Source organism: Stegostoma tigrinum, chromosome 9 (assembly GCF_030684315.1).
Source record: "Stegostoma tigrinum isolate sSteTig4 chromosome 9, sSteTig4.hap1, whole genome shotgun sequence".
In the NCBI taxonomy this organism is placed as follows: Eukaryota; Metazoa; Chordata; class Chondrichthyes; order Orectolobiformes; family Stegostomatidae; genus Stegostoma; species Stegostoma tigrinum.
Window position 1 is genome coordinate 22722858 of NC_081362.1, and position 27837 is coordinate 22750694.

The following is a 27837-nucleotide window of genomic DNA, read 5'->3' on the forward strand; positions in this document are numbered from 1 at the left end:
TCAAATTAAACAGCTGCTTCTCAGATTGCCGGAGAGGAAGAAAAGTCGAGCTGGGGAAGGCTATCTATTGAACTAAACGTGTGCCTCTTTGGTCTTTCACTATTTTCAGAACTGTCTTGTAAGATACGGCAGCAGAAAAAAAAAACTGCTTGTAATTAACGACGGGAAGCGAGGAGTGTAGACTGGCAAATGAATCTCTTGCCCAATAAGAGATTGAGACTGCAGAATGAAAGGTCCCCTAGTTCAAGAGGCTGAAGTAATTTGCTGCTGTAGATCGTTTACCCCGGAGCTGGAGGGTGAGCGTGCAATTTGGAACATTCACGCTGAGGTTTGATACAACGTTGAAACGCAAGAATTGCAATATCGGACCGAGGGGGCCAGTCAGCACCGCTACAGACCAGATCCGCAAACAAACCCTTCAGCCACCAATATATTGTCATGCTGTACAACTGAAATCATGGCTGACGTGACAGTGAAGCAAGAAGCAGTAGATTCTGTGGGACTGGAAAGCAGGTAGTTTTTGTGTGGTTGGCTACGATGACAAGGTCGGGGCCGTTTTCGCGTTGTAAAAATTCTGAGTGAAGAAAGGTCGTCACTGATGCTATGAAAATTTCCATGCTTTTAAGACTTCGAGCAATGAGAGTATTTAACCTCTGTCTTCGCCGCATCTCCTAGCCGTGTTGTTTGTCTTGCTTACGTTGCACTTAGTAGAAAGGGTCAGTTCGCTGCTTTTCACATCTCAATTCACATTTTGATTTAAGATAACTAAGTGTGAAGCTGGATGAACACAGCAGGCCAAGCAGCATTTCAGGAGCACAAAAGCTGACATTTTGATTTGATTAGATTAGATTACCTACAGTATGGAAACAGGGCCTTCGGCCCAACAAGTCCACACCGCCCCTTGAAGCATCCCACACACCCCTGAACACTACGGGCAATTTAGCAAGGCCAATCCACCTAACCTGCACATCTTTGGACAGTAGGAGGAAGTCCACGCAGACACGGGGAGAATGTGCAAACTCCACACAGTTGTCCGAGGCTGGAATCGAACCCGGGTTCCTGGTGCTGTGAGGCTGCAGTGCTAACCACTAAGCCACCATACAACCCTTGCATCTTTTCCACTATTAACAACCCTCTTGTATTTTGCTTTGGGCCTCCATACAATCTTCGCTCTTGCTCATCGACTGTCTTTTGTCAAAAAGTATTTTTTTAAAAAAAACATTTCCAGTTTTCAGTTCTGATGAAGGCATACCTGACTCAAAATGTTGTCTCGCTCTCTCCACAGATGCTAAACTTCTCCATGTTGCACCTTTTTGAATGTAATGGAATAACCTTAAGCACTTCACAGACATTATAGAGCAAAATATGATGGGGAGCCTCATGATCAAAAGCTCAGTGAGGGGTGTGGGAGTGGGAAATGATTGAGAGGCAGAGGCATAGAGATATACAGCGTGAAAACTGACCCTCTAGTCCAATTCATCCATGCTGACCAGATATCCTGAATAAATCTAGTCATATTTACCAGCGTTTGGCCCTAAATCCTTCCTACTCGTGTACCCATCCAGATGCTATTTAAATGTTGTAATTGTACCAGCCTCCATCACTTCCTCTGGCAGCTCATTCCATACACAAACCACACTACATGAAAATTTTGCCCCTTAGGTCTCTTTTTAAAAATCTCTCTGCTCTCAACTTAAACCTATGCTGTCTAACTTTAGACACATCCACCCAGGAATAAGACCTTGTCTCAGCCCACCACTGATGCCAGTCTCACTGGTCTACAATCCCGGGCTTTTCTTTGCCTCCTTTCTTAAATAGTGGCACAACATTAGCCAACTACCAGTCTTACGACACCTCACCTGTGGCTATTGATACAGTATCTCAGCAACGGTCCCAGCAATCTGTTGCCTTGCATCCCCCAGAGTTCTAGATTACACCTGATCAGGTCCTGGGGATTTATCTACATTTTGTGTTTGAGACATTCAACACTTCTTCCTCTGAAATATGGACATTTTTCAAGATGGTGCTATTTATCCCCCAAGTTCTCTAACTTCCATATTCTTCTCCACAATGAGCACTAATGCAAAATACTCATTTAGTTTCTGCTCCATCTCCTGTGGTCTCACGTGTAGGTAGCCCTGCTGATTTTTAAGTGGCTGTATTCTCTCCCTAGTTACCCTTCTGTCTTTAATGTAACTTTAGATTTCTTTTGGATTCTCATTAACTACATTTGCAAAAGCTATTTCACGTTCCTGTCTCTCTCTTTTTGCCGTCATGACTTCCCTCTTCAGTATATTCCTACTGTTGTTATACTCTCTTCTAGGGATTCACTCGATCTCTACTATGTATCCCTGATGTATGCTTCCTCCTTTTTCTTGATGGAAACCTCTAGTCATCCAGCATTCCCTATACCTATCAGCCTTGTCCTTCACCCTAACAGTAACATACTGTCTCTGGACTCTCATTATCTCAATTTTGAATGTTATCCATTTTCCAGCCATCCCTTTTCCTGCGAACATCTGACCCCATCAACTTTTGAAAGTTCTTGCCTAATACCATCAAAATTGCCCTAGCTCCATTTAAACTTTTAACTTTTAGATCCAGTCTATCCTTTTGCATCACTATTTTAATTATCATCACTTGCCCCAAAGTGTTCCCCCACTGACACCTCAGTCACCTGCGCTGCCTCATTTCCCAAGAGATGGTCAAGTTTTGCACCTTCTCTAGTAGGTACATCCTCATACTGAATAAGAAAATTTTCTTGTGCATACTTAACAAATTCCTCTTTATCCAAGCCTTTAACACTCTGGCAGTGCCAGTCCACTTTTGGAAAATTAAAATCCCCTACCATAACCACCCTATTATTCTTGCAGATAACTGACACCTCCGTACAAAGTTGTTCTTTTTTCAATTTCCTGCTGATTTACCGGGGACATCTATATTACGATCCCAATAAGGTTTGTCATTTCTTTTCTTTCTTCTCAGTTCCACCCAAATTACCCGTCTGGACATAAACACCAATACCCGTCCCCTCTTCCCACCACCACTCCCCACAGCAATCTCTCCTCCTTTTTTTTTTCCCCCCACACCCCCGCCCCATTCTTCCTATAGCATCGATGCTGTTAAAACAGCAAGCGGTTGGTCCTGTCCACCCCTGAGCCACGTCTCTTTATATTTGCTATGTTATCCCAATCCCATGTTTCTAACCATGCCCCGGGTTCATCTGTCTTACCTATTGGGTGTCTTGCATTGAAATAAATGCAGTTTAACATATCAGTCCTTCCTCATTCTCTACTTTGTTCCTGCCTGCCCCAACTGTTTGACTTGCTCCATTTCCCGACTGTATCATTCTCAGACTGCTCTCTTTCCACACTTATCTCCCTGGGTCTCAACCCCATGTAGGAAGTGAGTTGAGTTTGTGGCCTAGGCAACTGAAGGCATGGTCACTAATTTTTTTTAAAAAAAAATTTAAATAAAATATTTTAGTTGTAGAATATACAAAAAATAAACATATTTATGCACCCATCCAGTCGTGCTAGCCGCTCTGGGTTACCCTGGGGGTACGTACAGCAACTAAAAGAAAGCAAAACCAAAGGAAAAACCCTGGTGATCATGTCCCTGCACTGTCCCCGTTGGCCCCCTGACCAGTTGGGGAAGGCGCCAGCTGGGCCCAGTTGCCAAGTGGGCACCTGTTGCATTCTGGCCGAGGGGGTTTCATACGGTGGTCTTTCCCCACCGTGCTTTGGTGGCAGCTACCCCAAGCTTTAGTGCATCCCTCAGCACGTAGTCCTGGACCTTGGAGTGCACCAGTCTGCAACACTCGGTTGGGGTCAGTTGTGTCAGCAGGCAGACCAGCAAGTTGCAGGCAGACCAAACAGTGTCTTTCACCGCATTGATGGTCCTCCAGGCGCAGTTGATGCCAGTCTCGGTGTGCGTCCCGGGAAACAGCCCGTGGAGCACGGAGTCCCGTGTCACGGAGCTGCTCAGGACGAACCTCCACAAATACCACTGCATCCCTCTTCAGACCTCCTGCACATAGGCACGCTCCAGAAGGAGGTGATTGACAGTCTCGTTTCTCTTCCCCGCCGCCGCCACCTCGAGGGCAGGGTGCTGTGGTGCTGAGATTCCGGGCGTGCATAAATGATCTCACTGGCAGAGCCCCCCACCCCCAGCCAAGCAATGAAGGCATGGTCACTAATGTAACAATTAAGAGAATTATAGGAAACTTAGAGGCAATTCAGCCCGTTCTGTCTCTACTAGCTATATAAAATAACCTCCCATTTTGGTCCTACTTACCAGCACCTCGTCCATAGCCTTGCTGGTTACAGTGCTTCAGCTGCATGTCCTGGCTCCTTTTGAAATGAGTTGTTTCTACCTCCAACCGCCAAACTGAACAGATTCTAAACACCTACCACTCTCTTGAGAATGTTTTCCCTCCTATCCTCTTTGATCTTTCTACTGATCACCTTAAATCTGTGCGTCCAGTAATAGACCTCCCTGCTAGGGGAAACAAGTAATTTGTGTCCACTTTTCAATTATGTCCCTTCTGTGATGTTAACACAACTGTACACAACTCCAAATTTCCCATTCATGCCTTCCACATTACGTATAAATAACTTGTGTATATAGTGATGTGTACTGGTACGTGTACTTGGAGTTGGGTGGGATGGGGTCTGGATGCCTGTACAGCCCTTTTGAGGACAGGTTGAGGACATTGGACCTGTATTTTCTAGAATTTAGAATAATGAGAGATAATCCCATTTTAAAAAAAAACTTCCAAAACGTTGAGGGGTAGATAGGGTGGACCCAGGAAGAATATTTTCATTGGCTAGATTGTGGGGAATGGCCTATAACAATGAACGCTGTCTTCAAATAGAATAAAAGGCAAGATCATTAGATTTCCAGTTGCTAATTTCATTAAGGAATAAGAGGTCAGTGTGGGAAAGTGACATCAAGGTCAATGATTGGCCAGGATCCAGAATGTAGAGCAGGCTCAAGGGGCTGAACAGTTTAATTCTATTCCTGTGTTCCAAGACTCTATGTAAAGATTGGTTTTGGTATCAGGTACACTTTCTTGATGTAAGTTCATACTGGTATGCCTTCGCATCAGTTGTGATGGAAGAGAAATTGGAGTATAGGCAACAACTCTAACTTTAAAAGAATTCAGAATTTCATTCAATTGTACTTTTTGCACATGGTTTATTGACTCCTCCATGCCATTGCCATGTAACATAAACTGTATGTTCTCTGTTCCATCACTGGGAAATGCAGTACTGAGGTGGTACGCTCTGAATATTGTTCCAGTGTCTTGTAGTATCTGGAACATACTTGCATATTACTGAGTCTTAGCAGCTAAATTAGACCACACAGTTGTTACATTGACTTATCATTTCTTCTTTACTTCCAGGATTTTGGAACTCTGCCAGCAGTTCCCACAAGGAATCACAGATCAAGTTATTCAGAATGACATGCCACATGTGGAGCCACAGAAGAGGGCAATGGCAATCAACAGACTTCTTGCAATAGTAGGCTGTTGTATATTCATAAATCACTTTGTATTCATACAGTGTTTATTTTGACATCTAACTGATGCACTTTGGACTGTTTGCTGAAATTTTTGTGGTGTAGTTGCTACAGTGTAAGAGTGTACATGATGAGGGGGGGATGGTGATGGCCTAGTGGTATTATTGCTAGACCATTAATCTCGAAACTTGGGTAATGTTCTGGGTGCAAATCCTTCCATATCAGATTGTGGAATTAAGATTCTAATGATGTCCGTGAAACCGCTAATTGTTGGGGGAGAAATAAAACCAATTTGGTTCACTAATGAAGTTCAGGGAAGGAAATCTATAATCTTTACCTGGTCTCGCCTGCATGTGACTCTAGATGCACAATGATGTGCGAAATACTGGACTAGCCACTCAGTTGTTTCGATTGTTACGAAATCTCAAAATGAAGTGAAACCAGATAGGCTACCTGGTTTCAACCTAGGACCTGGAAACAATGGCAAAAACAGCCCTGTCAACCTTTCAAAGTCCTCCTTACTAGCAACTGGAGCTAGTGCCAAAACTGGGACAGCTGTCTCTCGGACTAGACAAACACCAGCCTGACATTGTCTTTCAGGTATGGCTCCACAAGTATGATTATGTCCTAGATGTTATCACCATCCCTGGCTATGTCCTGTCCAACCAACAGATCAGGCCTAGCAGGGGCATTGGGACAGTGTATTGCAGCTGGGAGGGAGTTGCCCTCAGAGTCTTCGATATTTACCCCAGACCCTGTGACGTCTGGTGGCACTAGGTCAAGCATGGGCATGAAACCTACAGCTGGTTACCACTTGCTATCCTCCCTTGGCTGCTGACTGTACTCTTCCATTTAAACAACATTTAGATGAAGCACTGAGGGTGGCAAGGGTGCAGAATGTGCTCCCTAGCAAGAGTGGCTCTACAGCAGCACCACCAAGCTGCTCACACCCTGAAAGTCATATCTGTAAGACTGGGTCTGCAGCAGGTGGTGAGAGGACAAACAGGTGTGACCACATCCTCACTAGCCTGCCAACTGCAGATGCATCTATCCATGACAGTGTCAGTAACGAATTACCACACAGTCCATGTAGAGATGGAAGTTCTGCCTTCATATTCAACTTTGCTTACACTACATTGTGTGGCATTATCGTTCAGCTGAATGGTCCGAACTGAAATGAACTGATTTAGCACCTTGAGACTGGGCATCCAAAAAGTGCTTTGGACCATCAGTAGCAGAATCTTATTTGAACACAAACTGCAACCTCATGGCCTGGCTTATCTGTTATTCTACTATTGAACCAGTGGATCAATCTTGATTCAATAACGAGTGGAGGAGTGTGTGCCAGGAGAAGCGCTAGGCATACTTTTTGGGGGGGGAAAAAACTTAGTTATGCCTCGCAACAGGACTACTTGCATGCCAAATAGTATAAGCAGCAAGTGATAGCCAGAGCTAAACAGATCTAAGCTGTGTAGTCCTGCCACATCCAAACAATTCACTGAAGGAGGTAGTTCCACAAATATCCCCATCCTCTGATGGAAGGGCCTAATACGTCATTGCAGAAGATAAGTATTCGCAGCAATCTTCAATCAAAGTACCAAGTGGGTGACCCATCTATCTCATCCAGTGGTTCCCCCTATTACAGAGCCAGTCTTCAGCCAATTTGAATCACTCTATGAAATCAAGAAATGGTTGGACTACAAAAGCTGTGGGCCTTGATAACATTTCCAGCAGTAATGCTGAAGACTTGTGCTGCAAAATTTCCTGCACCCCTAGCTAAGCTAAACCAGAACAACTACCTGACAATATGGAAAATTGCCCAGGTTACGTCATGTACTCCAAAACCAGGACAAATCTAACTCCGCTAATTACTGTACCACCAGTCTTCTCTCCATTATCAGTAAACTGATGGAACAGCAGCACCTACTGAAGAATAACCTACTCATTGATTCCACAAGTCCACTCACCTGACTGTATTATAGCTTTTGTTAAAACATGGTCAAAAGAGATGAATTCCAAAAGTGAAACTGACAGCCATTGATCTAAAGATCATATTTGACCAAGTGTGGTATCAAAGTGCCCTCACAAAACTGGCATCACTGGGAATTATGGCAAAGCTCTCTGCCAGTCGGAATCATACCCGGCATACAGGAAGATGGTTCTTGTTACTGGAAGACAGTTATCTCAGCTCCAAGACATTTGTGCAGAAGTGCTCCAGGGTAGTGTCCTAGGCCCAAACACATTCACCTGCTGCTTCAATGACCTTCTCTCTTCTTCATAAAGTCAAAACTAGGGATGTTGGCCAATGTTCAGCACCCTTTGCTATTCCTCAGGTACTGAAGCAGTCCAAATGTAGCAATAACTAGACAATATCCAGGCTTTAACTGAAAAGTAACAAATAACGTTTGCCTGACAATTGTGTGGCACAATGACAATCTCTTAGAGTCAATGCCGCCTCACTGCGCCAGGGACCTGGATTCAATTCCAGTCTCGGATGACTGTTTGTTTATATAGAGTTTGCACATCCTCGTGTCTGTGTGGATTTCCTCCTGATGCTCTGGTTTCCTCCCACAGACCAAAGGTGTGCACGTTAGGTGAATGTGGCCAATTGTATCCAGGGATGTACAAGCTAGGTGGATTAGCCTAGCTAATGCAGGGTTGTAGAGGTTGGAGTCTGGGTGGGATGCTCTTCGTAGGGTTGGTGTGGACTCTGAATCTACAGAGTGCCCAATGATTAATTTAACCACCGCACCTTGATATCCAGCAGTGTTAGAACCTCTGTATCCCCCACTTTCAACATCCTGGGGGTTACCATAGACCAGAAATTTATTTGGACTTTCCCTATAAATACACTGGCTACAAGACTAGGGCAGTGGCTCAGAATACAGTGGTGCATAACCTGTCCTCCATCTACAAGGCATCAGGAATGTACTTGCCACTTGTCTTGATGAGTGCAACTCCAACCAGAAGGAGAACTTGACACAACTTGGGACAGAGCAGCCTGCTTGATTGACACCACATCCACAAACATTCAGTCACTCCTCCACAGACACTCCATAGTGGCTATTTGTACTATCTACAAGATGCACTGCAGAAATTTCCCAATGACCCTTGGACTGCACCTTCTAAACCCATGACCTGTTGCACCCAGAAAGACAAGGGAATAACACCACCTGCATGTTCCTCTCCCAAGTCATTTAGCAAACTGACTTGGAAATAAATCACAGCTCCTTATTTTGGAATTCTCTGTCTAATGGCATTGAGGGTCTGTTTGCAACACATGGACTGCAGATGTTGTTTGAGAAGTAAGCGCATCACCATCTTAAAGGCAACTAGAGATAGACAATAAATACTGGCTCGGCCAGAGCACCCATATCCTATGAGTGAAATAAAAAAAGTCCCCAAAACAGCAATGTAGAAATACCTAGATGACACACTTTTTTTAGTTATGAGCCAAAGGATACGTGTTGGCTAGATTCTGAATTGAACTTCCTGTTATTTGCTTTGAATTTGTAACATTCACCTGCAACCAGAGTGACATTTAGCATTTTGTTTGAAAGATGAAAATTCTGTGGTGTTGTTCTGCAGCAATTCTGCAAGTCTGTTTCCTCAGTGTTTCACTGAAAGGTCTGTATTTTGGGCTCCAGTCTCGGTGGGATTTGGACCCGTATTGTGTTAAGAATTTATTCCTGTCATCGGGTTTGCAATAATGCCTTGTTTGCATTTAGGCACGTAACCTTATCAATGAAGCATTAAATTTGAGTATTTCCTCCAACAGCTTGCATTTTAGAATGTAACTTGCAGGGTTTGAAGGATTATCATTTGCACAAATAGTGTGTTGAATGGATGCAGGTTGTAATTATCTTGTAATTTTATTTTAATGGGATGTGACTATTTCTAGAAGTGTGAACATTTACCCATTCCTTAAAAGCCTTTGAAAAGGTGGTAGTGCAAAGTCATCTTGAACCACTGCATATCTGGTGTTGGAACACCCACGGTGATGTTAGGAAGGGAAGGGAGTGGTGAAGGAATGGTAATGTATATTTCCATGTCAGGATGGTTTGTGATTTTTGTGGGGAATTTGTAAGCGATGGTGTTATGTCATCATCTGTACTTTTGCACACATGTTTTATGATGTAATCTCAGTTTCTCTGTTTGCAATTCAATTTACTAAAAGTCATGAGTTTGGAAGGTGCTGTCAAAGAAAGCTTAGCTCAGATAATTGTAAACTTTATACTGCTTTTACTGTTCATTTTGTGTGCGCTGTATTAGTTCACAAGGCTGTTTTTGTTCTCAACATTAAATTATATAATTTTAAACAACAGGAAAAAAATAATCTCTCAATTGAATGGGGAAAGAATGCTTCAGTGCAACATTTCATGAAAGATATTTTAATTGCAGCAATGTTGCTGAATGCGTTTAAGTCTTCGAACACTTTTTTTCTTTCCTGTTTTATTTCATTCAATAAGTGATTCTTTTCTTGAATCATTTCAGGGCCAATTGGATCTACTAAGAGGTACTTCAGGTCTCCTATATCGCATAAAGGATACCCAGACTGCAAGGTGAGCAACCTGGAGTGACCTGTTTTCTTGCTGTGAGCTGAGAATATTAACTTTGCAGCAGTCTGAATTTTTGGATTGTGGAAAGTACACAGGAACAAGGGGAGCTGCTTCTGTCATTCAGTTCGATCTTGGCTGATGTACACTTTTGACTGAATTTTTCTAACTTAACTCCACTTGTGGCTTTACACAGGTGTGTTAGGGATTTTGGGGGTTAAAAGACTAGACCAGTACTTTGTTTTGTTTTCTTTGACACACATCACTGGTTCAAGGTTTTGAAGTGTTGTCAAAGTGGGACTGATGTCAGGAAGCATTTCTTTGCCTTGAGATTTATGAAAGGCTGGACTGGGTTACTGGGGATTGTGATTAGGGCCGATGGCTGACACCATGTAACAAGTGGCTAGTAACTGTAGTGGGTAGATGGCAGAGGAATTTGAGGAACAATGGAATCAAATGCTATCTGCATTTTGAAAGTTCTGTTTTTCCAGTATTCTGCTTTCTGGGCACATTCCCTTGTCGTCTTTTCCTATCGTCGCCCTCGTCCATCATCTCACTTTTCATTTCGGGGTGGGGTTGAGAGATGGCTGACTTTGGAGCATATTGGCCCAGTTACCACTTGAAACTGCAATAGTATTTGAGGGAATAGATCATTCATGATAAAGATGGGTAAACTGAGTTTAGATTCAAATTGACTATGACCTAATTGAATTACAGACCGACGTGAGGCGCTGAATGGCCTACTCCTGTTCTTTTGTGTTCCCTTTGACTTCCTGGGAGTGACTGCAGGCTCTGACCCAATTTAGCATTACATGAAGTTCTGTTCCAGTTTTGTGCCAAGTATTTTTGTTTTGCCCCACAAAGCCCGAAACACTCAAACTGAAATTGGATTCTTCAATCTTGTGTCTTCTGTGGGAATGGAGTTGTTTTTGACTCAGATGATCCAACTCCACCCGAAGGTTGCAGGAACAGCAACTCATATTCCGCCTGGGAACCCTGCAGCCATATGGTATCAATGTGGACTTCACCAGTTTCAAAATCTCCCCTTCCCCCACTGCATCCCTAAACCAGCCCAGTTCATCCCCTCCCCCCACTGCACCACACAACCAGCCCAGCTCTTCCCCCCCCACCCACTACATCCCAAAACCAGTCCAACCTGTCTCTGCCTCCCTAACCGGTTCTTCCTCTCACCCATCCCTTCCTCCCACCCCAAGCCGCACCCCCATCTACCTACTAACCTCATCCCACCTCCTTGACCTGTCCGTCTTCCCTGGACTGACCTATCCCCTCGCTACCTCCCCACCTACACCCTCTCCACCTATCTTCTTTACTCTCCATCTTCGGTCCGCCTCCCCCTCTCTCCCTATTTATTCCAGTTCCCTCCCCCCATCCCCCTCTCTGATGAAGGGTCTAGGCCCGAAACGTCAGCTTTTGTGCTCCTGAGATGCTGCTTGGCCTGCTGTGTTCATCCAGCCTCACATTTTATTATCTTGGAATCTCCAGCATCTGCAGTTCCCATTATCTCCAACTCCATTGTTAACTCTTTTTTTTTTCCTCCCATCACTGGCCCTTTTTGCTCCTCTCTTCGTTTCATCAATAGTACATTTGAGTTAGGCTTCTTTCAACGTTCTGCTACTGATCCTTTTCACACTGTGCCGTTCTTCACCCTCCATCTGATCTCATCCTTCTTGTTGTATTCACACCAGGAATTGTCACAACATCTCCTGCACTTTAAGCTCTCAGTTTCAGGGATTTCAAAACCTTTTGCTGTTCTTTGCTTTACTGCTCTGTTTACAAACCGGCATAAAGTTTTCGGTTTTTGTTACTTATTTCCAGCACCTGCAGTTCTTTCACTTCTTTAGATTTGAAAGGACAGGTTCCAAACTCTTTGAATCTTGAAATAAGTGAAATTTATAGACTTCGGAGGCATGTGACAGAAAGACACTTGAGTGACTTGCTTTTGCTAAAAGTGCTACAATTGCACATTTTGGGCAAGGCTATTTGTATTTTATTTGAACTTGCAGAGAGCATTTATCAGTGGTAAAATTTGCACGTTGTCTCCTTTTCCATTAGTTTAATTTTAAAGCAGTGGTGAAACCAGTAAATGGTAAAATTTTAAGATTACTCTTATCACAGAGATGGAGTAGTCTTGAACATGGCCCACAGTTTAAAAATAAAAGGGTATCCCATTTTAGATGGAGATGAGGAGTAATTTCTTCTCTGAAAGGCTGGGTTGTTGGATATGTTTCACAGCTGTACAAGATTTTTGATTAATATGGAAATCATGGTTCAGGGAAATAAAGCTGGGGCTCCCAACAGATCACCTGCTGTTTTATTGACACTTGAGGTAGGCTTGAGGGGCTGATTAGCTTATTCATGCTCCTAATCAGTATGATCTTGTGTAATGGATTCCCAAATTGTGAAATGAAGAAGAAGATTTAATAAGGTTTGGAACTTGAAGTTTTGGTGGAGAAATGTTTAAGATCTTTCAGGGAAGATGGGCAAAGTGGTTTTTCCTAGCTGTAAAATAGCATTGTGGAGTCTTTAGCATCTCCCATAACCATTGAAACAGGCAATCATGACCCCACCAGGGTGTATTCTCAAACAGAAATGAAAAGGTGCAGGTACATAATTATATGAAAATTTGCTTCACAATGGTGGTTAAGAAGGTATCTAATGTTCTTGTCTTCGTGACACAGACCATTGAGTGTAGGAATTGGGACATCATGTTGACGTTGTGCAGGATATCAGTGAGGCCGCATTTGGAGTACTGTGTATAGTCTAGTTGCCTGCTGTCGGAAGGATATTATTAAAGAGAACATTTAGAAAAGATTTATTAGGATGTTGCAGGGAATGGAGGGTTTGGACAGACTGGGAGTTTTTTCCACTAGAATGTAGGAGGTTCAAGGGTGACCTTAATAGAAGTTCATAAAATCATGAGGAGCATAGATCAGATGTATAGCAAAGGCCTATTTCCAAGGATAGGTGACCTTGAAACTAGAGGGCGCAATTTTAATCAGAAATAATGGGAACTGCAGATGCTGGAGAATCCAAGGTAACAAAGTGTGAAGCTGGATGAACACAGCAGGCCAAGCAGCATTTTAGGAGCACAAAAACTGACGTTTCGGGCCTACACCCTCGCCCTGAGACGCAATTTTCTTTTCTCAGCAACGTGATTCATATTTTTTTTTAATTCATTCGTGGGATGTGGGCATCTCTAGCTGGACCAGCATTTATTGCCCAGAGGGCAGTTCAGAGTCAACCACGTTGAGAGTCTGGAGTTGCATGTAGGCCAGACCAGGTAAGGATGGCAGATTTCCTTCCCTAAAGGGTATTAGTGAACCGGATGGACTTTTCTGGATAATCTGCAATAATTTCATGGTCATCATTAGCCTCTTAATTACAGATTATTGTTGAATTCAAATTCCACCATCATGTCATGGATGTGATTCGAACCCAGAACGTTATCTGGGTTAATAGTCTAGCGATAATAATGCTAGGCCATCACCTACACAGAGACAACCTTTATGTGGAATGAACTGCCAGAGAAAGTGATTGATATGGGTACAGTTACAACATTTAAGACTTTGGACAAGTATGTGAATAGGAAAAGTTATAGAGGATGTGAGCCAATCACACACAAGTGGGTCTAGTTTGGGAAATTTGGTCAGCATGGGTGAGGTGGACTGGAGGACCTGTTTCCATCCTGTTTGACTATTTGCTACTTTTTCATTTATGGACTTCTATCTTGTTCTTTTTAAGCCTGATGCCATACGTTTTGGATTATTACCAGGCTTGAGATTTTTTATTTATACAATTGATAGCGCAAACCAAACCCCTTCTATGGTATGGAATATTAATACCCACCAATAATTCTCCCTTTGAGAGAATCTTTAACCCCAAGTTTGGAATTGTTGCAGTTTTTAGTGTACCTTTAAATTTAATGTGTGGGGCTTTTATTTTTAAACAGCAAAATGAAAGGTTCTGACAATCAAGAAAAATTAGTTTATCAAATCATCGAAGATGCTGGAAATAAAGGTACAGTAGCTAAAATCCTCCAAATTTAATTCACAAGCAGCTTATAATTCTTTCTTGAAATTGCGTTCTTGATGTCTTCCACCATACCCTGAACTCTTTACCCAACTCCCATTCCCACCACCACCACCAACCAATCCCTGCATACAAATGACCCTGTGATCCAACTCAAGAGTACTGGTCTGAATAGTTTTTATGTAAATGTACGTTTCTACTCTTTATGTTCCACCTTTAGAACTGCTCAGTTAGAATGATGGGAGCACGTTGTAGAGCATGTCATGGGTTTCAGAGACACTTTGACATGGCTTAAATGGAAATTAAGCTGTGATTTCCCCTGTCTTTTGTGGTTTTGGAAGGAATTAGTGTTATGGGATGGGACGAGAAACCCAACTCTCTCAATGTTGTTACTCTATTCTCTAGAGAAGAGCATTTTGCTGCTCTAAGTGTAATTGTCTTATTTGTTCTAGTTTAGCTTTTAATGTGAAAAGAGAATTTCATTTCTACAGTGCCTTTCATATCCCCAGGATGTCCGAGATCACATTGCAGCGAATTAACTTCTTTGAAACGTCATAGTCAGTGACTAATACAAACACCTCTAAGTCCCTTATACTGCAATGTAAAAATGACCGATCAATTTTTTTTTATCAATGTTGTTGCATGAGGAATAAATATTGAAGATCTCCTTTGCTCGTCTTCAAAGTAGTGCCATTGAATTCACTTAGTCAGCTGAGAGGATCCGAAAGACGCACCTCTAACACACCCTCCACTACATTGTAATATCAGCCTAAGTTATGTAATTGGACTACTGAGTGGGACTCTTGCTACTAAGTCAGAAGTTTGTGTCTGAGTGTTATTTGCTGAGTCCCAGCTGATTCTCTGAAGTTTTATTAATACTTGTGATCTAATAAAATTATCGATTAATTTCTGTACAGCATTTAAAATAGTAGAACTGGAAAGTCTGAATTTTAGTTCCTTTGACTGCGTTAGTGCACCTTTAAATTTTAAATTGAGTTGCAGTGATCTGAATTGATTTTTAATAGGTATATGGAGCAGAGATATTCGATACAAGAGTAACCTTCCATTGACTGAAATCAACAAAATCCTAAAGAACATGGAGAGCAAAAAACTAATTAAAGCTGTCAAATCTGTAGCTGTGAGTAAATTAGCAGTTTCCTTGTTGCATTGGGTTTGGATATATGAACGTTCTTTACCTTGTCGTGCTGCATCAAGATATAAATCCTTAAATAGCATCATTCACAAACTCAGCAACTCAAAGCACTTTACACCAATTAAATCCTTTTGAAATGTTGTAATGTGGGAAGTGTAGCTATCTATTTATGCAGAGCAAGCTCCTACAATTAGCAGAGTGTTATAACCAGAACATCTGTATTATCTGAGGAACAAATGTTGACCTGGATACTGACTTTAAAATCTCATGTTCTTTGAAACTGTCATGGTATATTTTATGCACACCTAAGTGGGAATATAGAGGCACCATTAAATATCTTGTCAAAAAGGCAGCACTTCTTGGCAGTTGAGTAGCCCCTCAGAACTGTGTTAGAGTTTTTGTGTAGAGATGATAGGCTCAAGTCTTGAGAATGTGTTTTGAAATGTGACCTTCTGACTCTGAGTGGTACTTGCTGACCTAAGGATGATGGAGCTTTTCAGCTTACAGTGGGCGTGTCCCACTTCAGAATCAGTGGATTTGACATGGAGGAGCTGAAATGCAATTAAGTTTCCAGCAGTACTTACAAGGGGAATCAAAACTGAGTAGGTTCAAATGTGTTTGCAGCATTAAAACAGCTACATCATCCTATGCCACCTTTTTATTGGAAGGGCTATCGAATACACTTTCCAGTCCCCTGTTTGTTCCGTTAATGCTCAACTATGTTCCTGTCAAATATTTATTTATTCCAGCTTCCCTCTTGAAAGTTACTTAAAAGTATTTCTCTGACTGTTGAGTTGAAGAAGAAAGTGGAGCGGAAACTACTTTCAACACTTTAAAAATGTACTTGTGAAATCGACTTCTTTATCAAACTTTTCTGATCTATTACGCTTTGTCTATTCAATGTTGAGATATTTGTCTGTCCTATGGATAATTTTCTGTTTGCCTCTATATGGAATGTGACCCTACCTCCCCTGAACGAGTGCCAGGTACCTTTTTTAAGTCAAGGTCATGTGGTCTACTGGACAGATTTTGATTGCCTGAGTGGGAATATGGAGGAAAACACTTGCAGTATGTTTTTTCTTCCCCTTTTTCCCATCCCCTTTATTAACCTTGGATTTTTTTTTTTGGTTTGTTACCTCTCCAAGAAAATGACAAGTGTTTGGTCAGCTGCCACAAATCTGTGGAGGCTAACTGGACCAACTAGTCTCTTCCAGCCTGTCATTTCCTTGTATTTTACATTCTGACTGTTTGTTTGTTTGTTACCTAATTCCTAGTGCTTTGTGTTTTGGTTTTATTTCAGATTTTCAGCATTGCTGCTCTTACAATTTCCCGGACAAACTTTGTTTTCTATCTTTTGCTGTACAGAGACTTTCCAATTTGAGTCTCTGTCCCAGATGGTCTAGGTGCTCTAACCTGCCCATGGTACAGTTTTGTCTGGCAGCATTGCAATATCCTGATTTCAGCAAATAATGTCAAAGGCTAAAGATTTTCCCAATTATGCATTACTTTACTAAAGCAATTAGCAACAACAGAAAAGATTGGTTTAGCAATAGAGAGATTGAGCTGAAACTCTGCATTGCAAGTTGGTAGACAGATTAACACGTGGGGTGGCACTGAATGAATGACCATAAAGCCTGTTGGATGATTGTAAAATCCCTACTGGTATGTAATGTCCTTCTGCATCATGTCCCTGCCTGGTCTGTGTTCTGAGCTATGGTTAACTCTTGATGCTCTCTCATCAACTAGCATGATGACAATTGCCTTTGCAGTGTTTTCCACAAGAAACAAGAATGATTATTATCTTCTGTCCTTCCAGGCTTCAAAGAAAAAAGTATACATGTTATATAATCTGCAGCCAGATCGATCGGTGACCGGTGGAGCATGGTACAGTGACCAGGATTTTGAGTCAGAGTTTGTAGAAGTGTTGAATCAGCAGTGCTTCAAATTCTTACAGAATAAGGTATATGCTACAAAAGTTGCTTTCTCATTCTGTCACTCTCAGTACTTGTGCAGGATCAGGAAAATGTAATATGTAATTCAGTAGATGTTGCAACAACAATGGCAGGGTGGCATGGTGTTTGCACTACAGCCTCGCACCGCCAGGGACCCGGGTTCGATTCCAGCCTCTGGCGACTGTCTGTGTGGAGTTTGCACATTCTTCCTGTGCCTGCGTGGGTTTCCTCCCACAGATGTGCAGGCCAAAAATTGCCTGTAGTGTTCAGGGGTGTTTAGGGTTTAGGTTTTAGGTGAATGGGTCTGGGTGGGATGCTGCAAGGGGCGTTGTGGATTTGTTGGGCTGAAGGGCCTGTTTCCACACTGTAGAGAATCTAATGAGAGATCATGCTTATGACTTGTACATATATCTAGTGTAGAAAATTTTGGAAGGTTACTCTATTGCTACAAACAAATTGGCCTGATAATGATTTGGCTTCATCAGGTTTTTTAAAAAAAGTGTAGAACAAGACAGCACAGGGACAGGCCCTTCAGCCCACTGTGTTTGTGCTTAATATGGAGTTTGCAAATGCCTTTATTGCTTTTTTTTTAATCAGTCAATATCAAGCCTAATTTCTCCTGCACTGTAGTCATTCTCCTGTTTTTATTGTTTCTGTCAATTATACAAATTCCTCCAGTCTTTCCAAGCTCTCTAATATCTACAAGTCATGATCAGTTTTTTACAGTACATTGTACTTTGTGAATTAGTACATTTGCCATGAAGGGAATGACAGGTATTTGCCACTCAATATCATTACAATACTGGTGCTAACCTGCAAAGTACCGCTCGATATGATTTGTATAGTGTGAGTTAGGATGTGACCTTCTGGTCTATTGTGCCTGTTTTCCTCTGTTATATTACCTTGTGCATTGTTTTGCAAGTGGTAGCGTGCTAGAAATCAAACTCTGCTATCCTTGGTGTCATTACAAAAGTTAGATGTTTTTAGAAAGTACACAGAATTCTCCTGTTTACTTGTCTTCAGACTTAGGTTGATAGAAAGTACTGACTAGGTTTCTGTATGTAACCAGAAAGGATATTTATTTGTAATAAATAGTTAAACTCCACATAAACACTAATGAGCCATTGACATAAAACTCTACCAGTTAAAACTCAAGTTCCCTTACAAGCTTCCTGTACACACACCTACAGAGACAGATGGGGAAAAAAGAAATGTGTGTTACGGATGTTATCGAAAAGGAAGTTTTACGGTCCCTGTCCACAGAGTCTTCTGAGATGACTCTTATGCTGATCAGGGCACTGCTTTCTGATCTTCCTTCAGATGCTGTCACTAACCTGCAGCTGGGCAAGGTGATTGATTTACACTTATAGGGATCTTTAACTTATCAGTTAAAAGCTACAGCTTACAGCAACTGGAAAGATGAAATGAACTCGCTATTTTCGAGCCTAAGATGCTTTTTTACGCAAAGCAAAAACAGTTCCTTTTCTTCCAGAGGTTTGATAGTTTGTGACAAAACATTTATATCGTCTAGGTGTTCAGCTATCTAAGAGCCAAATTCACAGTTTTTGGCGTGCAAAAGCCTTTGCCATCAGTCACTGGTCACCAAGTCCACAGACCATCAGCTACTTGTTGCCAGCCAAAGCTCAACTTGTACATAGCCTTTGGCTTCAGCTCACCTACAAACCAGACTTCTGCTACTGCTTAAACAAGTAGTTGTGTAAACAATACTTACAATGAGTGTCAGGTTAATTACATTTTAAATTCCAGGAATCCTTCAACAATCTTTGATTATTCTTTTTCCCATTTTAGTCTATAGTCAAAAGTATAGATAAATATAAAGAAAGGTCTTTACATGTGTCATATACACTAGTCAAATCTCTCCAAAAGCCATCTGATACAATAAACACTCATCGAATAAAGTCAATGATGGAGAGTTGAGAGTGAAGCTGAAACATTCTTGTGATCAAAACAAATCCACGAAAAGGTTCTGGTCCTGATAACACTATGTAAAGCTCACCTGTTATATGATTTGAACTCTGTCCTTGTCAAATGCAGGCAGGCTGTGGCTTTGAGAAACGGTTATCTATTATGAGCAAGCAGCACGTTACTGCAATTCAACTATTCTCTATGATTAGAAAATCATGATATCTAACAGCTTTCATTCAAGTTTTTCAGTCTAACTTCCTTAATGTTACATTGCATATTTTTACAAGTGTTTGGTATTTAATGTAAACTTATTCATACTTGGATAGCAATGGTATAACTGCAGAGAATGCTGTACACTTCACTGTAGCAAATCGAAATTTGAATCATTGATACTAATCGTGTTTTATGCAATTTCCATGTAATAATGAAAACAACCATATGTTCCCTACAGGGAGAAGTGGCTCGTGAGAGTAAACAGAGTCCAATGGTACAAAGGAACAGTTCATTTGCTTCATCCCATGAAGTGTGGAAATACATCTGTGAATTGGGTATCAGCAAGGTATAGAACTCGCGAGTTGAATTTTTGAGTTGTCACAGAAAATATTGCCCTAGTCAGTTACAAGATAACTGACTGTCAAGGTTAACCAGGTCAGAGAGTTATAGATTCTTGGAGATGTACACCATGGAAACAGACCCTTTGGTCCAACTTGTCCATGCCAATGAGATACCCTAAATTAGTCTAGTCCCATTTGCCAGCATTTGGTCCATTATCCCTCTAAACCCTTCCTATTCATATGCCCATGCAGATGCCTTTTAAATGTTGTAATTGTACTAATCTCCACCACTTGTTTCCCTTGGTTCCATTTAACCATGTAGTGCTGATGATCTTCTACAGGGGGACTAAATGACCTCCATTTTGGTTTACTATTATAACCGCATTATTCTTTATTGAGATATCAAAGGATAATATTGTCATTCTTTATCTTGAAGTTTGAGAACCACAAAGCACGGAAATCTCTCTTGATTAACTCCAAGTTAATGAGATAAAATACAATTCTTCAGATTCCAGTGCATCAGTGATGTGGATTCCTTGTGAAATGATTTGGTACCTATATCACTCATCACTGTGTTGAGTAACATGTACCTGAGCTTTCAACACCATAATAACTTTGTTAAACTCTAATTAGCCCTGAAAGAGGTAATTCTGTATTTGCTGTATGCAGAGTGTCTCCTTAATAATTTCTGTATCTTTTACAGAATGTTGTTTCAACTTTTACCCTAAACCAATTGTCTAATTTGTTATCCAAAAATTTAGATTAAAAGTGAGATTTAAGTGTTTTCAAGCATCCTGATTTGCAGTGTCTGAATGCGTCAGTGTAAATAATTAGTTAACTGACATCACTGCTGTTGCACACCAAATCATCCCCACTAACATTATGTAAACTGCCATTGAGAAGTAGGACATCATACCACACGATTGCTATATTGTCGTGCACAGTGTACTCTAAGGTAATTTGAAGAACACTATTGCTCTCTCATTGACTGTAAAATATTGGCAATTTTGAGGGTTAAATATTAGCCAAGTCCTAGGGAGAACTCCCTGCTGTCCTTTCAAATGATTTATGGGATCTTTCACATCTACATGTGAAGGCAGACATGACCTTGGATTAAGATATCATCACAGTTTCTGTGAACAAGCCCTTGAATAACTGCTTTCACACATCTACTAAACTTTCAATGTGATGGAAACATGGATTGCTGCACCAACTGTCCCTATTCTTATCATGTATATAACTGCTGTGAACGTTGCAAAATAATAGAACAATGTAGATCTACTGATGGAACAAAGTCAGCTCCTCAAAAACACTTAGTATGGAACTGACTGTTTGTTTGTTTTTAAAATCCACATCTGCTACACACCCACCCCATCATGAAAATTTACCTCTGCCAATAATATTGCACTGACAATTTGGACAAAATCTTTCCAGGATTCAGAGAGCACACTAAACTTTACCTGTCAAAATGAATGGTTGTACAAGTTGAAGGCAACCAAGTCCATTGCCTCTGCATTCCACCTCAAACCAAAAGGCACCCAACATCCTAAAAGTTGCCTGGGGAGAAAAATGCAGCTTGACTCGACTCCCACCTGCCCTGGAGTGATTGTTGACAGATCCTTAACTTAGCGTCACCACCTCCAACAAGACCAAGACACAAGTGAATTTCATTTGCAAGAGCACTGGCAAAACTGGGTTGCAAATCCACTGTTCTTTCTTCTACTTCAGTATTGCTCTGGGCAGCTTGACAGCTGGGTACTACTGGTCTTCAAAAGACTTTGATGTATGCGTAGTGGTGTGATAACTTGACCATGAGAGTCAAATTATGAAATGAAATTTAATAAATTAGTTATTACCAGTAAACTAGAAGGTTGCTGTGATTTGATACAAAGGGGAGCAGATATATTAAAATACACAGAAATGATTTCTACGGTTGCTTCAGATAGGACTAAAGAGCATTACCTTAAAATAAGATCCTAAACTTCAGGACTGAAATTGGGAACATTTGCAAGTCCGGGTGATAGACATTTGACACTCTAATCGCCATTTAAGAAAGCAAGTTAGATCAATTGTTTAACTTCAAAGCTGAGGTTTTTGCCAACTATTATTGTTAAGGAATGTCGATTAAAGACATGTACCTGAAATTCAATTGCTCATCAGTGACTAAACTCATTAAACCTGTTTTTGTTATTCAAAGGGTTAATGGCCTAATCCTGGTCCTGTAAAAGGGACTTTAAACTCATGACTATCTATATTTTGGCATTAAACAATTGTATCCTCTGATTTCATAATTTATTGGTGGTGTTGTTATTTGAAGAAAATTATTGTACTAATCTTATTTTACAGGAACCACTGCTAAAAGTTAAGGGGTTGGATCATCACTAAATTACCAGTACTAGTCACTAAAATGTTTGTTGAATTGGGCTAATGCTAAATTAGCTTTCACTCCGACAAACATCTCAACTGAACAAAAATGTCACTGTTGTGTCTTTGAATCTTCCCTGTTGCTCAGTGACTGTGAATAACTTCAATGGCTTTTGCAATCTCAGGTGGAACTCTCTATGGAAGATATTGAAACCATTCTGAATACATTGATATATGATGGAAAAGTGGAAATGACCATCATAGCTGCAAAAGAAGGGACTGTTGGGAGTGTGGATGGACAAATGAAGCTGTTTCGGGCGGTTAATCCCATCATTCAGCCCACTGGCTTGATGCGGACACCTTGTGGAATGTGCCCAGTAAGTACATTCTTATAGGCTAATTATGTGTTATCCTTTTAGTTCCATCTTAGCTACTCTCTCCTACTTGATTTAGAGAAATAAATTGCTATAATTGAAAACAACCACTATTGCGCTATCAATTACAGGGTGGTGTCACAACATTGATTAAAAACAGTGCTGGAATTTGAGCCTTACAAGTCATCACAAGTGTGAAATTATTACCAATTTAAACTCAAGGATAGCTTAAGCCTGACTGTGATCACTGTCTAAGATAAGGGAAATTCTCTCCAGATTTCATCAATGATGAAGACTAATTTATTATGGCAAACTTATTTTTAACATATAAATATTATTCATTAATTTGCAAACTTAACTAAACCCCCATTAAATCCAAGCGTTTACATTGACCCAGTAACAGTGAAGGAGAACTTCATTTGGAGGCTTGGAGAACTTGTAGGTGGTGGTGTTCCCATGTATTTGCTGCCCTTATCCTTCTAAGTGGAAGTAGTCATAGGTTTGGAAGGTGCTGAGCAAAGATCTTTGAAAATTTGCAGTGTATCTTGTAAATAGTAGCAGCTGTGTTTACTGTGTAGGTGGTGGGTGTAAATGGATATGGTGCCAATCAAGAAGGCTGCTTTGTTCTGGATGGTGTCAAGCCTTGAGTGTTTTTGGAGCTGCATCCCTCCAGACAAGTGGTGAGTATTCTGCCGCACTGCTGACTTGTGCCTTGTAGATGGTGGACAGGCTTTGGGAAGTCAGGAGGTGAATTACTCACTGCAGTATTCCAGCCTCTGATCTGCTCTTGTAGCTACTCTGTGTTTATATGGTGAGTCCAGTTGAGTTTCTGGCTGATGGTAACACCATGAAGGGCAGTGGTAAGATCATCTCTCATTGGAGCTGGTCAGTGCTTGATATTAGCATGGTGCAAATGTTACTTGCCACTTGCCTGCCTGAGCCTGAATATTGTCCAAATCTTGTTGCATTTGGCCATAGACTGCTTCAGTATCTGAGAAGTCGCAAATTGTGCAATCGTCGGCAAACATCCCCACTTTAGTTCTTACGGTGGAGGGAAGGTCATTTGATGAAATAGGTGAAGATGGTTAGGCACAAGATACTACCTTGAGAAACTTCTAAGATGTTTTGGAGCTGAGATGACTGACCTCCAACAAGCACAACAATCTTCCTATGTACCAGGTATGATTCCAACCAACGGAGAGCTTTTCCCCAATTCCCTGTGACTCCAGTTTTCCTAGGGCACTTTGATGCCTCACATGATCAAATGTAGCCCTGTTGTTGAGGACAATCCTTCTCACCGCACATTTGGAATTCAGCTCTTTAGTCCATGTTTGAACCAAGGCCGTAGAGAAGTCAGGAGCTGAATGACCCTGGCAGAAGCCAAGCTGGACATCGCTGAGCAGGTACCATTTGATAGCACTGTTGACGACATCTTCCACCAATTTACTGATCAAGAATAGACTGGCACGGTAATTGGCTGGGTTGTATCTGTCCTGCTTTTTGTATTTAGGACATCCTTGGTTATTTTCTACGTTTGTCAGTTGGATACCAATATTGTAACTGTACTGGAACAACTTGGCTGGGGTGCAGCAAGTTCTGGAACACAAGTCTTCAGTATTATTGCCAGAATGTTGTCAGGGTCTGTAGCCTTTGCAGTATCCAGTGTTTCCAGTCATTTCTTGATCTCACAGGGACTGAAATGAATTGATCGAAGACTGGTATCTGTGATACTGGAGGAGGCTGAAATTGGTCATCCGTTTGGCATTTCTGGCTGAATGTTATCGCAAATGCCTCAGCCTTATTTTTTGTGCTGATTTGTTGGGTTCTTCCATCATTGAGAATGGAGATATATGTGGAATCACCTTCTCCAGTGAGTTGCTTAATTGTTCATCACCATTCACGACTGGATGTGACAGAGCTTCGTTCTGATCTATTTGGTAGCTTCATCAGGTTAACACCTAATTTTTAGGAATACCCAATGCTGCTTCTGGCATGCTCTCCTGTACTCTCCATTGAACTAGGGTTGAAACCCTAGCTTCATGGTAGTGGTTGGGGGAGCTGGTGGATTGCCAGCCCTAACATTGCAGATTGTGCTGGAGTTGCTGCTGTTTCACACCATTTAATGGATGACCAGTCCATTCAAAGTCTGTCCCATTTAGTACAGTGATAGTACTGCACAACAATGGAGGGTTTACTCAATTTGAAGTGAAGGTGGGACTTTGTCTTCACAAGGATTGTGCAGTGGTCCCTCTTCCTAATGCTGTCATGGACATCTGTATCTACATCTGACAGATTGGTAAGGATGATATCAAGTACATTTCTCCTTCTTGCCTGTTCCCTTGATACCAGTCCTTTAGGGCTGGACCAGTAGTGTTGATTCCGAGTATTCTTGGTAGTGGACTTTGAAATCCCCCACCCAGAGTACATTTTTACACCCTTGCCACCCTTAGTTCTTCCTCTAAGTGTTGCTGAAATGGAGAAGTACAGATTGATCAGTTGAGGGAGGATGGTACGTTGTAATTAGCAGGAGGTTTCCTTGCCCATCTTTAACCTAAAAACTTGAGACTTCATGGGTCTAGAGTCAATATTGAAGACTCCTAGATATCTCCTCCTTCCTGACTCTGCTGGGTCTGTCCTGCCATTGGGACGGCATATATCTGGGGATGGTGCTGGTGGTGTCTGGGCCGTAGTCTGTCTGTGAAGTATAATTCCATGAGCATGACCGTGTCAGCGTTTTGCTTGACTTGTCTGTGAGACAGCTCTCTTATTTTTGATGCTAGCTGTTGTTTCCCCCACCCATGTGAATGTTAGTAAGGAGGACTTTGCGGGGTCAACAGGGCTGTTTCTGTCAATGTCTTTTCCAGTGCCTAGGTCGATGCTAGAAGGTTTAATTTCTTTCTAGAGATTTTGTAGCATTTACTATAACTGAGTGCATTGCTAGGCCATTTCAGAGGGCAGTTGAGAGTCGACCACATTGCAGTGGGTCTAGAGTCAATCTAAGTCTAAGGATATCAATTTTTGTGTTTTAAGAAAATAACTTTTTTATTCTCTTTTTTTGCTGTGCTTCAGTTTAGATTAAGTTTTTTTTTTATTGCTGTCTGATGTACGCAACACCTTGTAATTCACTTAATTTCTTATACACATCTTTTGTAGCCCTCGACAGTTTGTCAAGAGCTCTGCCTTCCTCCAGCTCTTGTGCACCCTTATGTATAGCAGCTGTGCCATGAGGCACTTAGACTCTAAATGTTAGCATTACTTCCTAAATCTTTCAGTGTTATGCGAATCTTCTTTTGTATTAAGTCTGTTCTTATCCCTGTGATCTTGTGAGCATAAGGCTTCTTCACTGGCACTTGCCATTGTTTTCTCGGACTTACTTAAGTGTATAGTGGAAGTATGTAGCTGTGCTGGCAGTGACTCCTTCTAAAAAGGAATTCGAATTGTCTGTTCTTCGCTCCTGGCAGACTGATCTGTTAGGACTGTTATAACAGCAATGGAGTAACTGTTACGGTTGAAAGGGTACAGAGCTATTGTTACAAAAACATCGGCAGAACTTTTAATGACAGCGAAAAATATCGACAACAGTAGTTTCAAATCTCTCCCCTTGTCCCAAATGATTTTTGAACTTTGTATTGTATAGATCAAGTCTTTTTTTCAGTTGGCTATCTTGCTGCGAGTAACACTACGTCTTTGAGATGTAAATTGTAACTGTGTACAAAAAACATTTCTATCATGCGTTAACAAAGAAAACTGTCCCAAGGTTCTTGATAAATCAGAAGCCAAAGAAGGAGATATCGGAAAAGTGGTTTAGTAAGGGAATTCCTGACTTTGGCCATTAGACTGAAGGTACTGCTTTTTTTAGTAAAGAAGATATGTTATTCTTGCTAGTTTTTCCATCCAGAAACCTAAAGAACCATTTCCAATTGTATGATTTTCCCTCCCTTTCATTTACGTAGCCACTGGTAGCCCTCTGAGTTGCTAATATACTGGATGATCTTCCCATTCCTAACCTTATGCAAACTCTCAGAAGGCACAAACTCTGATCCGAGAAGATTACTTGTGGGTTCGACACTCAGTGTTCAGTAATTGGGCTGTTTTTCTCTTATTTAAACATAAGTTCTAACAATACAACTATAACTACACTTGAAAATGTACTTCATTGGCTGAAAAGGCATACAAAGGTTTTAAAACAAGTAGTCATCTTCCTGAGAAACCTAGTTGTTAAACAGATCACCTGCAGATTTAAAAAATATGCAAAGAACTGTGGATTCTGGAAATCAGAAACAAAAACAGCAATAGCTGGTAAAACATAACCGTTCTGACAGCATCTGCAAAGAGAAAGCAGAGTTAATGTTTTACATTTTAATGAAACGTTTAACTCTGCCTTCTCTGTGATTTTAAAGTTGCATTGCAAGTAGGCAGTGTGATGAAGAAAGCATTTAGCATGCTTACCTTATTGCTCAAACTATTGTGTACAGGAGTTGGGATATCACGTTGAGGTTGTTCAGAACATTGGTGAGGCCACTTTTGGAGTACTGTGTACAGTTCCGGTCAGCTCGCTATAGGAAGGATATTACTAAATTGGAGATGGTAAATTTTTTGTGAACCAGGATGGTGCCAAGACTGGAGTGCTTGAACTATAAAGAGGCTGGATAGGCTGGGACTTTTTCCACTGTGCTATGTGACCCTGTGACTAGATGCTGCCAGACCTGCTGCTTTTCTATTTTCATTTCAGATCACCCCAGCATAAATTGTTTTTCCCCAAAAGCACATAGTTCACCACAATATTAAGCCAAAGGATTTGTCATTAATTTTTGAGTACATGATGTTGCTCCCCTTGGTTGATCTGTAGGCTTTTGTTGGTTCTGTGTATTGGTGTGTCCTATTCTGTTTTTATTCAATTCCTCTATTCATGTTTTCCAGGTATTTGACGATTGCCATGAAGATGGGGAGATTTCTCCATCGACTTGTGTTTACATGACCGAGTGGCTAGAATTCTAGCCACTGTTGGCATAACAAAGAGACTTTAGAGTTCGATTGTTGGACCATTTAAAACTGTTGGCAGTGTGCCTGGATGGATTTTCATTGTGTATGGCACAGAAATGGACCATTCTGCCCCATCTGGTCTATGACAGTGTTTAGGCTCAAACTCTTTCAATCCCTCTTCAAAAAACCGCTTCTATTCTTTTCATCATACTTACCTAGCTTCCCCTTCAAGATAATTAATGGAACTGTGGATGGAGCTCGGCCCACATTGGCAAAACATGAGAAGAATTGAATCTGCAGTGTTTTGAATGTGAGATTATGAAAACTGAACTTTTTTTTAATGTAACATTTAATTTATTTTGTATCCAAATGTTTCTGGTTTAAATTTTACTTAGCAGTTAT

General features: G+C 41.2%; 1 protein-coding gene across 2 annotated transcripts; it reads left to right on the forward strand.

The window, feature by feature from the left end:
* The first annotated feature begins 41 nt into the window (after positions 1–41).
* On the forward strand, positions 42–27837 carry polr3f (polymerase (RNA) III (DNA directed) polypeptide F). 2 transcript variants are annotated; one of them, XM_059648411.1, is made up of 10 exons: positions 42–513; positions 5408–5525; positions 10018–10085; positions 14050–14117; positions 15155–15267; positions 17099–17242; positions 19612–19719; positions 22264–22455; positions 23031–23132; positions 27373–27837. In XM_059648411.1, the coding sequence occupies exons 1-9, from the start codon at positions 458–460 to the stop codon at positions 23097–23099; spliced, it is 936 nt and encodes a 311-aa protein (XP_059504394.1). In that variant the 5' UTR covers positions 42–457; the 3' UTR covers positions 23100–23132; positions 27373–27837. The 2 variants fall into 2 exon arrangements, with proteins under 2 accessions (XP_059504394.1, XP_048392633.1); XM_048536676.2 differs by lacking the exon at positions 23031–23132 and having other exon boundaries at positions 43–513.